Raw genomic sequence first — 14,973 nt, forward strand, 5'->3', positions numbered from 1 at the left:
GATATGCTGTTAAAGGGCCCGGACCTTTTAACATCGTTGCCTACAGTGCTATGCCGTTTCCGGCAGCGACAGGTGGCGATCGCTGGTGATATTCGCGAAATGTATCACCAAGTGAGAATTAGGAAGGAGGATCAACAGGCACAGCGGTTTCTATACAGAAATGATCCAGCAAGGAAGCCCGACGTATTTGTGATGGATGTGGCCATTTTCGGGTCGACCTGCTCACCCTGTTCGGCAAACTTTGTGAAGAACATGAACGCGAGTATGTGGAAAGAAGAACTTCCGGAAGCGGCGACGGCGATAGTAGACAACCACTACGTGGACGACTACCTAGACAGCCGTGATACAGAAGAAGAGATGGCGAAGTTGGCTTTGGATGTAAGAAAGGTTCAAGAACAAGCAGGATTTCAACTAAGGAACTGGAGATCAAATTCTAAGGTGGTGTTACAGAGCCTAGGAGAAGGTGCAGAAGTCACTACGAAGAACTTCAGTATCGACAAGGAAAGCCAAATTGAACGTGTCCTTGGTATGGCGTGGTTACCGGATGAAGACGTATTCGTATACACTGTTAAGCTGCCAAACGATTGCGAAGGTTCAACAGCGAATGAGCTCAATACGACGAAACGAAGCATTCTGAAGTTCGTCATGAGCGTCTTCGATCCCCTCGGGTTGATTTCGAACTTACTCGTTCACGGTAAAATGATCATTCAGGACCTGTGGAGAACCCAAGTTGGATGGGATGAGCCTATCCCAGCAGAAATTCTCATAAACTGGCAAAGGTGGATTAAGCAACTTTCCATGCTTAGCCAAGTTCGAATCCCTCGTTGCTATTTCCCCGGATACGATCGAAAAAGTTTGGAATCGTTGCAACTGCATGTGCTCATGGATGCGAGTGAATCTGCATTTGCGTGCGTCGCCTATTTTCGTGTGGTTGATCACAGTCAGCCACGATGTACATTAATCGCTTCCAAAGCAAAAGTGGCACCACTGAAGCCACTATCAGTCCCTAGGTTGGAGCTACAAGCGGCGGTTATTGGGAGCCGATTAGCGAAGTCCATTGCCGACTACCATACGGTAACTATAAGCCAGAGATTCTTTTGGAGTGACTCCAGAACAGTGCTTTCCTGGATTAATTCCGATGCCAGGAAGTACCGGCAATATGTAGCGGTTCGTATCGGCGAAATACTGGAAGAATCACAACCTGAAGAGTGGCGCTGGATACCTACTAAATTAAACGTGGCGGATGAGGCAACAAAGTGGGGAAAAGGACCTACATTAAGTTCGAATAGCCGGTGGTTTTCAGGACCAGACTTCCTCCTACCAGAGTGGATGTAAATAAGAGTGGCGACACTGTCAGAATTGGAACAGAATTCATCTGTCATTCCCATACAAAATCGTGTTCCAAACGAGCAGGAGACCTGTCAAATGCGGCACATGTCGCCACTCTTAATTACATACACTCTGCCTCCTACAAGGAGGATGAGTGGCCACAACATCAAATATCAGCAAGCTGTACCGAGGAAGAACTACGAACTATTCACGTGCATCATGTAACGAGGGTACAGCCGTGCATTGAGTATGGTAGGTTCTCCAAATGGGAAAGGATGCTCCGCACTACGGCGTATGTGTATTCATTTATAGATAGTTGTTGCGGACTCGGCAAAAGAGGAGCCATGCAGGCAAGGCACCAGTTGAAGTCAGAAGATTTTGTTCGAGCGGAGAGGGCGTTGTGGCGGATTGCACAAGCAGATGAATATGCCGAAGAAATACTAATTCTAAGAAAAGCAAATACAACCAACAAAGAGAAGGCGATGAAATTGAACAGAGATAGTCATATTCGACAGCTATCACCATTTCTAGATGAGTACGGGGTGGTTCGCATGGAAGGCCGCACAGAAGCATCTCCACTATCCACATACGACGCGAAATATCCGGTTATCCTGCCGAAAAACCATCGCGTGTCTGAGCTCATTGTGGACTATTACCACCGGCGGCTCGGGCATCATAACAGTGAAACTGTGGTCAATGAAGTACGTCAGCGGTACCACATTTCTACTCTCCGGACGCTAGTACGCAAAGTGACAAAAAAGTGTCAGTGGTGCACAGTATATAAAGCTCAACCTGTCGTACCCAGAATGGCTCCATTACCCGAAGTGCGAGTAACTCCGTTTGTTCGTCCATTTTCGTTGGTCGGTATCGACTACTTCGGGCCATATATGATCAAGATTGGCCGAAGTCAAGTGAAGCGCTGGGTGGCACTCTTCACTTGCTTGGTCATAAGGGCGGTGCATTTGGAAGCAACAGCTTCCCTATCTACAGAATCGTGTAAACTGGCGTTGCGTCGATTCATTTCTCGTCGAGGTGCCCCAACACAAATCTACACTGATCACGGAACAAATTTCGTCGGTGCAAGTCGAGAGCTGGCACAACAAACAGCGGCAATGAATCGTGAATTGGCGGAATCCTTCACGGATGCAAATACGAGGTGGAACTTTATTCCGCCGTCCTCTCCACACATGGGTGGTGCGTGGGAAAGGATGGTCAGAGCGGTAAAAATTGCAATGGAGTCGATCAACCATTCTCGCGCGCCATCTGAAGAAGTTTTTCACACGATTTTGTGTGATGCGGAATCAATGGTCAACTCGCGACCGTTGATGTACGTGCCCTTGGAGACATCGGATCAGGAGGCATTGACTCCTAATCATTTCATTCTTCTAAGTTCGAATGGGGTCAAACAGCCGGAGAAAGTTCCAACTACAGAAGGAGAGGCGCTGCGGAATGGTTGGAATTTGTGTCGTTATGTTCTGGATCAGTTTTGGTACAGATGGATCCGAGAATACCTTCCGGTGCTGACGCGACGCACGAAATGGCACGACGAAACCCAGCCAATTCAAGAAGGAGATTTGATCTTCATAGTAGGGGAGCAGAAACGGAATCAATGGCCTCGTGGGAAGGTCCTAAAGGTTATCCCCGGGAAAGATGGGCGAATACGACAAGTGGATGTTCAAACCGTTACTGGGGTTCTACGACGTCCTGTGGCCAAGCTTGCAGTACTCAACATAATTCCTGCAGGTAATCCTGCTGGACTGAAGCAGCATTACAGAGAGGGGAATGTAGTGGCAGGCGTTACAAGCGTTGACGCTCTCAACGAAATACTCCATAGGGATGGTCAACCTGGTATGACAGATCCGTCAAGTGGCGATGGGTTCGATGGTGTGGGTAAAACTAAATAATAAAACGTCAGAGAAAGAATTGATTGCAATTGTGAAATGTATGCTGCATGCTTTTAAAACTATTGAATTTATAATCCTAATAATTATCGTGAATAATTAGTGCGATAGATTGTGTTTGGAAGACTCAGCGTGAATTCTAATTAACGCGCTATAAATTTAAGTGAGTTATACTAGCGTTTGGTACGATTAACTGAAATTAATTACGATATTACACAACATAGGTTATTTTTCATGCAGAGCTCGAATGAATGAATTAGAATCCTAAAACTATCCTAAACTATCTAGTACGGACTGTGAGTAAACCTGAACTATACTAAAGGACTTAATGACTAAGATTAGTTAATATGTTAACACAGGTAGAGTGACTAGAAGAGCTATCACAGGACGGTTAGACATACGCAGTGGCCAGAAACTAAGAGTCACAGACTTGTAAGTAAGAAAAAATTTGTAAACAAACTTAAACTAATTGAACTTAAACAATATTTTAGCTTAAAAGCTATTGCCAATAAACGGAATTGCTATTGAGACCGTGACGTGTTTTCCCTACGTTTTCTGCCGCGCCAACAGTCCAATGCAATTTGTTGTGAGTAAATCGATTGAGGGTAAGTGCATTAAAAATGAGCTAGAGTTTTTTTACGCGCTTTTTTTATAACATAAAGTATTTTGGCCATAATTTTTGTGCCCATAGTCCGATCTTTCGAATGGAACTTGTTGCAAGTAAGTCGGTTGAGGATAAGTACTAAAAAAGTGCATAGTACATACACACACAGAGACATCATCTCAGTTCGTCGAGCTGAGTCGATTGGTATATAACACTATGGGTCTCCAGGCCTTCTGTAAAAGTTTGGTTTTGGTCAATATTCAATAGGACTCATTGAGACAGGATTATGCGTCGAATGCAACTTGTTGCGAGCAAATAATTTGAAGATAAATGCCTAAAAATGAGTGACATTCTTTACGCGATTTTTTCGTAAAAGTTTGCATTTTAGCCATAATTTCCGATCCCATAGTCCGACCTGGCCAATTTTCGAAAGGAAACAATGGGACAGGAATTTGCGTCGAATGCAACTTATTGCGTGTAAATCGATCAGAGTCTGAAAAAAAGGTGACATTTTTTTTGTGATTTTTATATTAAAAAACGATAGTTTGGCCATAACTTCCGATCCCATAGTCCGACCTGGCCAATTTTCAATAGGAAACAATGGAAAAGGATTCTGCGTCGAATGCAATTTGTTGCGAGCAAATCGTATGAGGATAAGTGCCCGAAAAATGAGTGACATTTTTTACGCGATTTTTACGTATAAATTTGTATTTTGGCCATAACTTCCGATCCCATAGTCCGACCTGGCCAATTTTCAATAGGAAACAATGAGAAAGGATTCTGCGTCGAATGCAATTTGTTGCGAGCAAATCGGATGAGGATAAGTGCCCGAAAAATGAATTACATTTTTCCGCGATTTTTACGTATAAATTTGTATTTTGGCCATAACTTCCGATCCCATAGTCCGACCTGGCCAATTTTCAATAGGAAACAATGAGAAAGGATTCTGCGTCGAATGCAATTTGTTGCGAGCAAATCGGATGAGGATAAGTGCCTGAAAAATGAGTGACATTTTTTGCATCGTTTTGTGCGCACACACACACACACACACACACACACACACACACAGACATCACCTCAATTTGTCGAACTGAGTCGATTGGTATATAACACTATGGGTCTCCGGGCCTTCTATAAAAAGTTTGTTTTTGGAGCGATCATATAGCCTTTACCGTATACTTAGTATACGAGAAAGGCAAAACATAAACTAGAAACATGCACATAACCATGACACTCCATGAATTTGCAATAATCTTTTATTTGTTCGTTCCCATCCCTAGTAACACAAAATAAATGGATATCAATTCATGAAAAATACACATAAAGTGTTAGTCGGCTGTTCGGCCACATTGAGAGTTGACGTAAAGTCAATGTCAACTTCTCTCCACGAACAGCCTAGATAGCCGTGTGGTGTCGGCAGCTGGTTATCTGGCTAAGAATAACATTACGGATTGCCTGTTTCAGTGGTAAAAGTCCACCATACAGGTGACCCCTAATTTTCGGTGTGATGCGGCTTTATGCTTACCGTGCCTACGAATGAATGGTTAGAGGGGTCTAATAAGAACCTAACCGCAAACGGAGCCTGTGAAGCACCAGGGCCCCCTTCACAGTATTTTAGCCCTCGCTGCGCTAACCGGAGCTATGGCGTAGTTGACTTTTTACTTCTCCGAGATAATCGGCTACTCTTATTCAACCTCATCGTGAGGTTAAATAAGAGTAGGGTTATGAATATGTGTTTTACTTAGTTTTCAACAAATTGTCACCTATATGGATTCGCATTATGCGTTTTTTCACAGTGTACTCTGTGTCTCGTCCTTGACGTTTGGCTTCGGCTACTCTTGTTCAATCTCAACGTGAGGTTAAATAAGAGTGGGGTTATGAATAAGTGTTTTACTTAGTTTTCAACAAATTGTCACCTATATGGATTCGCATTATGCGTTTTTCACAGTGTACTGTGTGTCTCGTCTTTGACGTTCGGCTTTGGCTACTCTTGTTCATCCTCAACGTGAGTGTGGGGTTATGAATATGTATTTTACTTAGTTTTTCAACAAACTTCCACCTATACGGATTCGCATTATGCATTTTTTTTTACAATGTACTTTGTGTTTGTCACCTATATGGATTCGCATTATGCGCTTTTCACAGTGTACTATGTGTTTCGTCTTTGAAGTTCGGCCTCAGCTACTCTTGTTTAATCTCAACTTGAGGTTGAATAAGGGTGGGATTATGAATATGTTTTTACTTAGTTTTTCAACAAATTTTCACCTATATGGATTCGCATTATGCGTTTTTTTTACAATGTACTTTGTGTATGTTACCTTTATGGATTCGCATTATGCGTTTTTCACAGTGTACTATGTGTCTCGTCCTTGACGTTCGGCTTCGGCTACTCTTGTTCAATCTCAACGTGAGGTTAAATAAGAGTGGGGTTATGAATATGTATTTTACTTAGTTTTCAACAAATTGCCACCTATATGGATTCGCATTATGCAATTTTACAATGTACTTTGTGTATGTTACCTATATGGATTCGCATTATGCGTTTTTCACAGTGTACTCTGTGTTTCGTTCTTGACGTTCGGGTTCGGCTACTCTTGTTCAATCTCAACGTGAGGTTCAATAAGAATGGGGTTATGAATATGTGTTTTACTTAGTTTTCAACAAATTCCACCTATATGGATTCGCATTATGCAATTTTACAATGTACTTTGTGATTGTCACCTATATGGATTCGCATTATGCGTTTTTCACAGTGCACTCTGTGTTTCGTCTTTGACGTTCGTCCATTGTTACATCCTCTGTGTTTTTGTGACCTCTCTTTAGTCCCTAGCTGAATGCGTGTGAGACTACATAATTGGCTTTCCTATAAATGGTTCCATTCTCCTTTCCAACTTCACTTCCTCTTCCTTTCCCCTTTTCACTTCCTTTTCCGTCAGGTAAATGATGAGAAAGGCCAGTGAAGGCGATGGCACAAATCTCCCAAATTGAGAGGAACGTGCCTCCTGAGCCGACGTTCTGATACCTGATACCTGATAGTATACGAGAAAGGCAAAACATAAACTAGAAACATGCACATAACCATGACACTCCATGAATTTGCAATAATCTTTTATTTGTTCGTTCCCATCCCTAGTAACACAAAATAAATGGATATCAATTCATGAAAAATACACAAACAGTGAGGATTGTAACTCTTCGGTGTAAAGCTTCATACGCTAATTCCATACTTATTCTAAGAAGAAGAAAAAACAACACGAAGCAATATCCTTTTTTCTTTACAAATGGGCTTGCATGAAGCAAATCCTACCAAGCCCGTTAAAAGTATCTTAACATTTCACGAAGTGATCCGAAAAAAAAACATTTCACGAAGAAACTTTTGCACGAAGCCATTACACGCGAAAATGTACTCAGCCTGGTACTCAGTCATTTCACACGTAGTGTATGTACGTTATCCTTTCACGAAGAAATGCATCTTGCACGTAGCAACTCCTTTAGTCGTACTTGTCTAGTAAATCTCAATTTGTTTTCACGAAGAATATCAAGCACGATACAGACACGAAGTATTTGTTCAAGATTCAGGATGAAAAATTTTGTGTATCCGTACTGCCATTTGATAAGACACGCATCATAACAATACCAAACTCCATTCTTCCGACAAATAAACCTTCGTTTATTTCCATAGCACAATTTCACATTTCAGATATATTATCATAACCTTAAAAAAAATCTTTGGTAACACAGATTAATTCTACAAGGTCAGAATCACGTCATCATTTTTTTTTTCAAAGAAGACGATCCTAACCTCACTTTTCTGCGCGTCACATGTTTGTGAGCAAAAAATCCGCCATTTTGCCATACGAAAAAAAACTGGTGTTCCGCCCCCTCCGAGTCACTTTTTCTTCGTACCACTCTATCAGCCGCAAATTAAAAACTCCATTTAAATTTTCACCGAAAGAACAAATCCGATCACTATCATTTCAATTTTTCTTCATTTCGGCTTTGATTCAAAATCACTTTTTTCTTTTTCAACTTACCAATTTTCATCCTCGTCGCCATTGTAAATTTGTGATCCGCTCCGATTCGTGCCTCGACCTCAACTGACCCATATTTCTCTGAGCCATCCTATTCGTGTTCTCCCAGTGTCGTGCTGTCTCTTTTATCTCCTCCTGTCAGCGCCCGGCACTGAAATACAAACACGGTAACTACCTATCGTTACAAGCTGTTACCAAGCTTCCCCTGAGTGCCTGCTCCTGGCTTCCGGTGGGCACTCCTTAGGGCAAACTGGCCCACAGATGGACTACCTCGCCGACCGTGCCTGAATCTAACTCTGACCACACGGAAAAATGCTGCTTGCACAGTATACCGTCTCAGCTTGGACGCACACGACGAGTTCAAGTCCAAAACAAAAGCTCTGTCAAATAGGTTTCATAAGATTTTGCTTCGTGATCAATATTTGTGGTCAACTTACTCCTAGTGGAGGCTCTTCTGGGTGGCAATCGTTCGCCCTACTGACGATGGCGATCTGCTTGATCTGGACCACAATCTGGAGAAGCAATTCGCTTTTTCGTTGGGCTTCGGCCTTGGCTTCCAGGTACCGTCGTTCGCTCTTAATGCGTGTCGCCTGCATATCGAGATGACTGATTAGATGACTATGTTTGTCTTTTTATGCCACTACTAACCTTAACTCGCCGATCACGTTCCGCGTGGCTGTGGAAGTCGTTGAGAGGTTGTCATCTCCCCGCCCGAGGAAAGGGGGGAGTCGCATGAGACGAAGACAAAATAGGTGGAAAGAAGGTGTACTGATACTGGTCCCATTGACCCACTTACCAATTCTGCCAACAAACCAGGTTCGAAATAAGTACAGCGAAACCAACAAAAAAGAAGATGAATCGAGTCATCGTGTTCCAAAGCAAAAGTATAAATTTTACATGCAAAACTGTAGGTGATGTTTATTAAAGTGTTACTTATATCCTAGGTGTACTTACATTCTAAGTTTTAGTACTTATCCTACTGTATGGTGTCCGTGTCGTGCGTGTATCCCACGTAGACTGCTAGAATTGGCCCGGAACAGAAAGTCCATGACTACTGGCGGGAAGCCAGCAACTCCGAGATCCAGTAATTCAGTGGCCATGGTGGGATGCTACGTCACCACACCACCAGAGCGATGAATGTCACCGCCATGCAGAATTTTGGATAGAAAAGACGGGCCTGCATGGGAACAGCATTAAATGATCACTTTAGCACTCCAGTCGAATAATTTTCGGAAACTATTTAACTGTTCATCTTCCTTGCTTACCGATCTCATGTAATCACCATCACTCTACTCTGCCATTGCTACATGCATCGTCATGCATTGTTTGGGGTGTGAGGGCTTGAGGCTGTAGGTTCAAAATTCAGCAAATTATTACCAGCCAATGAAATTATCACCACACTTTACCTCCTAAACGGCCTATCTCGGCTCACCCTCTGTAGCACCACGTTGATACACTATGACTATCGGTCAGGTAGCACTATAAAATAAATACTGCTAGTCAGGCACAGAGCACAAAATCGGTATTGCCTGCTTGGAATTTAACTAGCGACTGATCTGATCACAGTTCCGTTCGGGATATAACGTTGGTCCTAGTTGTAGTAGTCAGTGGTCATTCTCTTATCTCTTAGTTTTATCAGTTAAGGAGAGCAATGGCTGTTTCACAAGAGAATGCTGGCAATTTGGAGATGATCTCCCACATGGCATACAGTTTAATCGACGAATTGGTGGCATGTAGGTATGTTTGATCTGCAGATATATGGATCAGCCCAGAATTCAGATTCTATCACACCGCAGCGTTTCATATGCGCTGGCACGATGATCTTGCCAAATAGGGTATATTGGCAGGTCATGGACTATGAAGAGTTGTGGATATGTTCTGTTGTCGTGTTGTTTAGTGTAGGTGGATTACAAAATGGTAAGAAAATTGACCCATACCTTCGTTCCGTACACTAGACTAGAAGCTCAAAAATTGCTTCCGCGGTACAAAACAAAATCAGTAGTAGTGCGCAGGTTACAAGGTTCGGTTGCGGTTGCCACGGTTGCCAATGCTTTCCCTTTCCTTTTATCTTCTATCCTATTCGAGCTTATCGTGAGGGAATTATCACCGCTTGCCTAAATATTGGGACTCATAATGGGATGTTCCTTGCCAATTGAATGGGAACTAACCTCGAATTGTGTTGCCGCCTTCCCTTGGGGTGTTCCGTCAGCAACCGTTATTAGAAAACGGGTTTTTTGTCTTTGGCGAATTACTGCCAATGGCTGTATAGATGTCGGCGATTTATGTTACGGAGCACCTCGCTCTCTGGTTCCGATTACGTTCCTGTTCTTTCCGAATACCGGAACACCTACACTAGCCGTTTTTCTTTCTGCGACACGAACAGCACTACCAAGATGCAGCGGGCATGGCAGACAGCACAACTCTGTCTCCCCTACTTCGTTTATGACAGCCAGTGGCTCTCAGGGAGTCGCGAACGGAAACGACGAATCATCGTTGTGTTGGTAGCAAGATAATTTTATAAGATAATTTTCTGTTCCTCTCTTGTTTGCAATAGGGACACGGCAGGTATTTTCGTCTGTTCGTCATAGTCTCGAAAACCAATAAAAGAGATGCTTTTTTGTAAAACTCATACGTACCAAATCGTAAGCTCAGGAGAAACGTTCTGCTATAGTGAAGTTCTAGCAAATGTACGTTGCTTTCGTTGGTTTTAGCCCCTACGACGATGGACGGAAATACCTGCCGAAACCCTACTGGTTTCCCTTACAGCGCGATAGTTTGAATCGCAAAGCGTTTACTTGTGCTCCAGGGTTTGTTTTTTAAGTTTGCACACATGACAAAAATACTAAATAGGTATGGTTTAAAATTACGAACGTAACACTCGTTTATTCAAACATCCATCAAGTTCAACAACAGTCGCACGAACAATCAATTTATTCGACCACCAATATCACACACGAACGACCGAATCGCCAACTTGAGCACCAACCATCAAAAAATATATGGGGGTTTGTGCAACTTCACTACAAATGCTCAAACATATTCGGCGAACCTTGACTCCGCCCCCGACAACTCAAACCAAAATCTAACCGTTCTAATTTTTTTTTTTCAACCGAGCCGCCAACTGTCAAATGGTTGTTCGACCAACTTCACACACGTTCAAACAAAGCAGCAACCGAAGCGTTTTCTTGGGGGCGGAGTCAATGTTCGTCAAACTGCTTGACTGGTGTGTACGTTGCATAATGTATATGATGTCCAAATCCAAAGTATCCAAAAGGATACATCCAAAGCAACGATTCTTTTGATGTTTCAGGATGGAATTCGTTCGAACTTTTTTGTGAGCTTTAAATACCATTAGATTCAAGCATTCACATATGAGTTTTCAGAACATTGTAAATTAATGTTCAAGTCAGGTGGTTTAATCCCCGGAATATAGGCAATTAACTTTGATTGAACAGATTAGATACAAAGATCGAATCGGAATTGAATTACTAGCTATATGTACCCGGCCTTGCTCGGAATTGCCAGTTTGATTCGCAGTTTTTTCACAATCGAAAAATGAATAAACCAATTGGTCAACCGGATAATTGTGTTTTCTTATTGATACGTTATCGTTTGATTAAAAGAAGGCAGATTTCATTTGAAAACATTAACTGATTTTGAAGAAAAGATCAAACCCATAATCGCCTTATTCCGGGCTAACGTCTATTTCTAAAGAAGGAAAAACATCCACCGATGCCTTATTCCGGACAAACGTCTATTTTTAAAGAAGGGATCACATTCACCATCCAGAAGGAAACACATTAATCATTGCTTTTAACTGGGAAAACCATGATTTCGATGAACGGTTTAGTTGATCGATAACTAAACAATAGCTCTCCCCCACATCCTCCCCTTTTCCATCCCTAACCCACTATCGTCGTCTGCTTAATATAAAGAATGTGTGTTCCATATTTGGTTGAAATCGGCCAAGGGGTTCAGAAGTTACACTGAGTTGATCGATAGCTGAACAATACATAATACAAGAGAAAAAGGCATAATAGCGGTAAAATTACGGAGTGTTTATTGTAGGGGTATGGGGTCACCAAAGATTCGAAACAACAGGTTGGCACTCGAACACTTTCTTTCGACGAAAACTAAAACGCGCGGTTTGCTAGCTGAAACGATAACACTTTATTCTAGTGTATCCGATCCACTCTCCCGACTATCGAATGGATTTATTTTAACTGAATTCGTTTACTGATCTTCGCAGAGATCACATATCATGTGTACAATACAATCATACCCTCTACGAGTGTGTTTCAGTCGCCAGCTGAAGGCTGGTGATGAAGAAGCAATAGGATACTCTAATATTATTTACAGGATGCGGAATGATAATTGGAAATATTTTGATTTTGAGCTTTTAACAGTTACGCTTAAACATTTAACTTAAATTGCTTTTAAAAATTTTGAGAAGAGTTTCTAAAAATGTCCCGTATGCTTCCCCGCGCATTTTTTTTTTTCAAATATCATCCTTCGACTTCTCTTCTTCATGCAACCTTTATTCGCCAATAACTTTTCAACACAGCACCACCAGATGCATTTGGGTTGTTTTGTACGACTGGTCACATTATTCAAACAAACACCAAAGTCTCGAGTGGGGTAAACAATTCTATGCTTGACTAGTATCAGTATGCGGAACGATATTATAAACACTCTTGCTTGCCTTATCAGTTCTCTCACTTCACTCTCTCGTATCGCTATTATTCGCCTTATTATTTAACAACAAACAGCCCAACAGCGAGGCGCGCAAGACTCATTTTTTGCTTCCCATCATCCAGTTGTCAGTCGTATCGGCCATATTCAGTGTGTCACAATCGTCGTCGGCGCTATCGCTGCTTTCATTAGCCAATATATCACCTGCAACGTGACCCCATTTTAGTAACATTTCCAAATTTTACCAAACCACACCAACAGAGTTCCACCGTGACAACGCGGAGAGGTGCCCAGAAAGCCAAAATCAGCACCCGGGCCCAGCAAGCGGCGGAAGCAGCAGAAGCCACCGAGCGACGGAACAAATTCTACGGACGAAGGCCGAACCCGATCAGCTTGGCGGAGGCCAAAAAGCGAGGCAAACTGAAAATGTCCTCCCAAACGGACGGATTGGCACCGGGGCCAGACCCGAACGGGGCCCAGCTAAAAGACATCTACGGTAATGCGCTGTCCTCGATGGAGCTGGTTCGCGGCGAGACGGGTCTGGTGTACGACGAGAAGTTTGCCGAGCATCGGTGCCTGTGGGACACCGGGTATCCGGAGTGTCCGGAGCGATTTACCCGGGTGTTGGAACGGTGCCGCCAGTTGGGACTGGTCGATCGGTGCCGGACAATTGCACCGAGAATGGCGACGGAGGAGGAAATCCTGACCAAGCACACGCCGGAACAGGTGGAGATTCTGCGACGGACGAAGGGTAGCGAAAACCTGGAACAGTTGGAGGAGCTAAGCTCACATTACGATGCCATTTTTGTGCACCCGGTAAGTTAGGGGATAAACTAATTGCGTGTTTAAAATTGTGTTGAGAGATATGGAGGCATAATCAGTATTGTATGAATGCATAATTTATCTCGTTTGTTTGACGTAGGCTTCGTACGATTGTTCGCTGTTGGCTTGCGGGAGTACCATTGAGCTGGTGGATGCCGTCGTGGCGGGACGGATTCATAATGGAATGGCCATTATTCGTCCGCCGGGGCATCATGCCATGAAGGCGGAGTACAATGGGTATTGCTTTTTCAATAATGTGGCTATTGCTGCTCAACATGCGTTGGACCGGTTAGGGCTGAAGAAGATTCTGGTGGTCGACTGGGACATCCATCATGGACAGGGTACGCAGCGGATGTTCTATAATGATCCAAGGTAAATTGTCGATTGGTATCATAACAACTGTTATTTTTGATGTCATCGTTTTGAATTAATTCCAGGGTGCTTTACTTTTCTATTCATCGATATGAGTGTGGCAAATTTTGGCCAAATCTAAGGGAATCGGACTTTGACTACGTTGGAGAAGGACCTGGATTGGGATACAATTTCAACGTACCTCTCAACCGAACTGGTATGACGAATGGGGATTATTTGGCCATTTGGCAGCAGATTCTGATGCCCGTTGCGATGGAGGTAATTTAAACTAATGTTGTTCAAATAATTGAATGCCACGTATTCTATGGACCAAGCTCCTTATGCGCATCAAAGGGGTCATAAAGCTATTCGATCTTTACTGGGTGGCGGACGTGATAATGATTCGTAGCAAATACAGGGTGACTAGTAATTGGTGTTACACCCGAAAGAAGGTTCCTATAAAAATACTCAAAGATAATATCAACTGCAATTTCACGACGCTCTGTTAAGGCTTGAATTACTATGTCTTAAACTCGATTATGCATATGCACAACATGTGATAGATTTAGTTCGGAAAAGGTATTGGAGGGTAACCGCCCCTTCGGTGGGCTTTGATCTCACGACCCAAGTACGCTAGACAGGTGCTTTCCCTACTAAGCTACGAAGGACCTCCTTCGTCCTCCGCAGCTTAGCGGGTACTGATTTTTTTTTTTATTTTTTTTTATTTTATTGATGTATAAGGGGGCCAGGGGCCAAGTCACCGATGTGAATTTGGAATTCATATCGTCCATGATACACCAGGGACATAAGGATAAGGCTTCACAACATCTTTACCCATGGGGGTTTTAAGTTTTGCGGGATATACTCATAGTATATCGCTGCCTAAGGAGTTGGGGCAGGTTGGGGATAGTTTTATGATGAATACTTAAGCTGTGGAGAAATATCAGTTATTATATATGATTATATGTTTTACATTTAGTTCTAATTAAAATCAATAGCGTTTGGGTCATGTTCCCATCAAGCAACAGAAGCTCGAAAAGTACGTTAAAAAATTAATTAGGTAATCATCAATCGCACGTGTTTTAGTCTAAATATATTTAATGATATTGATGATGAAGTAAGAAACTCTAATCAAAACATAATTTAACTATAATGTTGCATTAGATTTTGAGGATTATTTAGTGAAAGCCTCTAAAACTGCATTAAAAGGCCAAAGCGGGCCGCAGTTTAGAACCGTTCACCA

The 14,973-nt window shown here is 42.6% G+C and overlaps 2 protein-coding genes and 1 long non-coding RNA gene across 8 annotated transcripts in view; 1 reads left to right on the forward strand and 2 right to left on the reverse strand.

Moving 5' to 3' along the window:
• Window positions 1-14,973, reverse strand: part of LOC134215807 (post-GPI attachment to proteins factor 2-like) — a 405,279-nt gene that overhangs the window by 343,073 nt on the left and 47,233 nt on the right. The window lies entirely within an intron of this gene.
• LOC134207723 (histone deacetylase 6) overlaps window positions 1-14,973 on the forward strand; it is a 287,433-nt gene that overhangs the window by 255,199 nt on the left and 17,261 nt on the right. For all 6 annotated transcript variants that reach the window (XM_062683566.1, XM_062683565.1, XM_062683567.1 and 3 more), the window contains 3 exons: window positions 12,819-13,373; window positions 13,480-13,751; window positions 13,817-14,009. In XM_062683566.1, the coding sequence (XP_062539550.1) occupies window positions 12,819-13,373; window positions 13,480-13,751; window positions 13,817-14,009 (1,020 nt within the window). The remainder of the gene's footprint in view (window positions 1-12,818; window positions 13,374-13,479; window positions 13,752-13,816; window positions 14,010-14,973) is intronic.
• On the reverse strand, window positions 8,757-9,197 carry LOC134215781 (uncharacterized). Its single transcript, XR_009980308.1, has 2 exons — window positions 9,131-9,197; window positions 8,757-9,042 (listed from the first exon to the last, which is right to left on the reverse strand). It is a non-coding gene; the product is annotated as an uncharacterized LOC134215781 (long non-coding RNA).

Source organism: Armigeres subalbatus, chromosome 1, assembly GCF_024139115.2.
Source record: "Armigeres subalbatus isolate Guangzhou_Male chromosome 1, GZ_Asu_2, whole genome shotgun sequence".
Classification (NCBI taxonomy): domain Eukaryota; kingdom Metazoa; phylum Arthropoda; class Insecta; order Diptera; family Culicidae; genus Armigeres; species Armigeres subalbatus.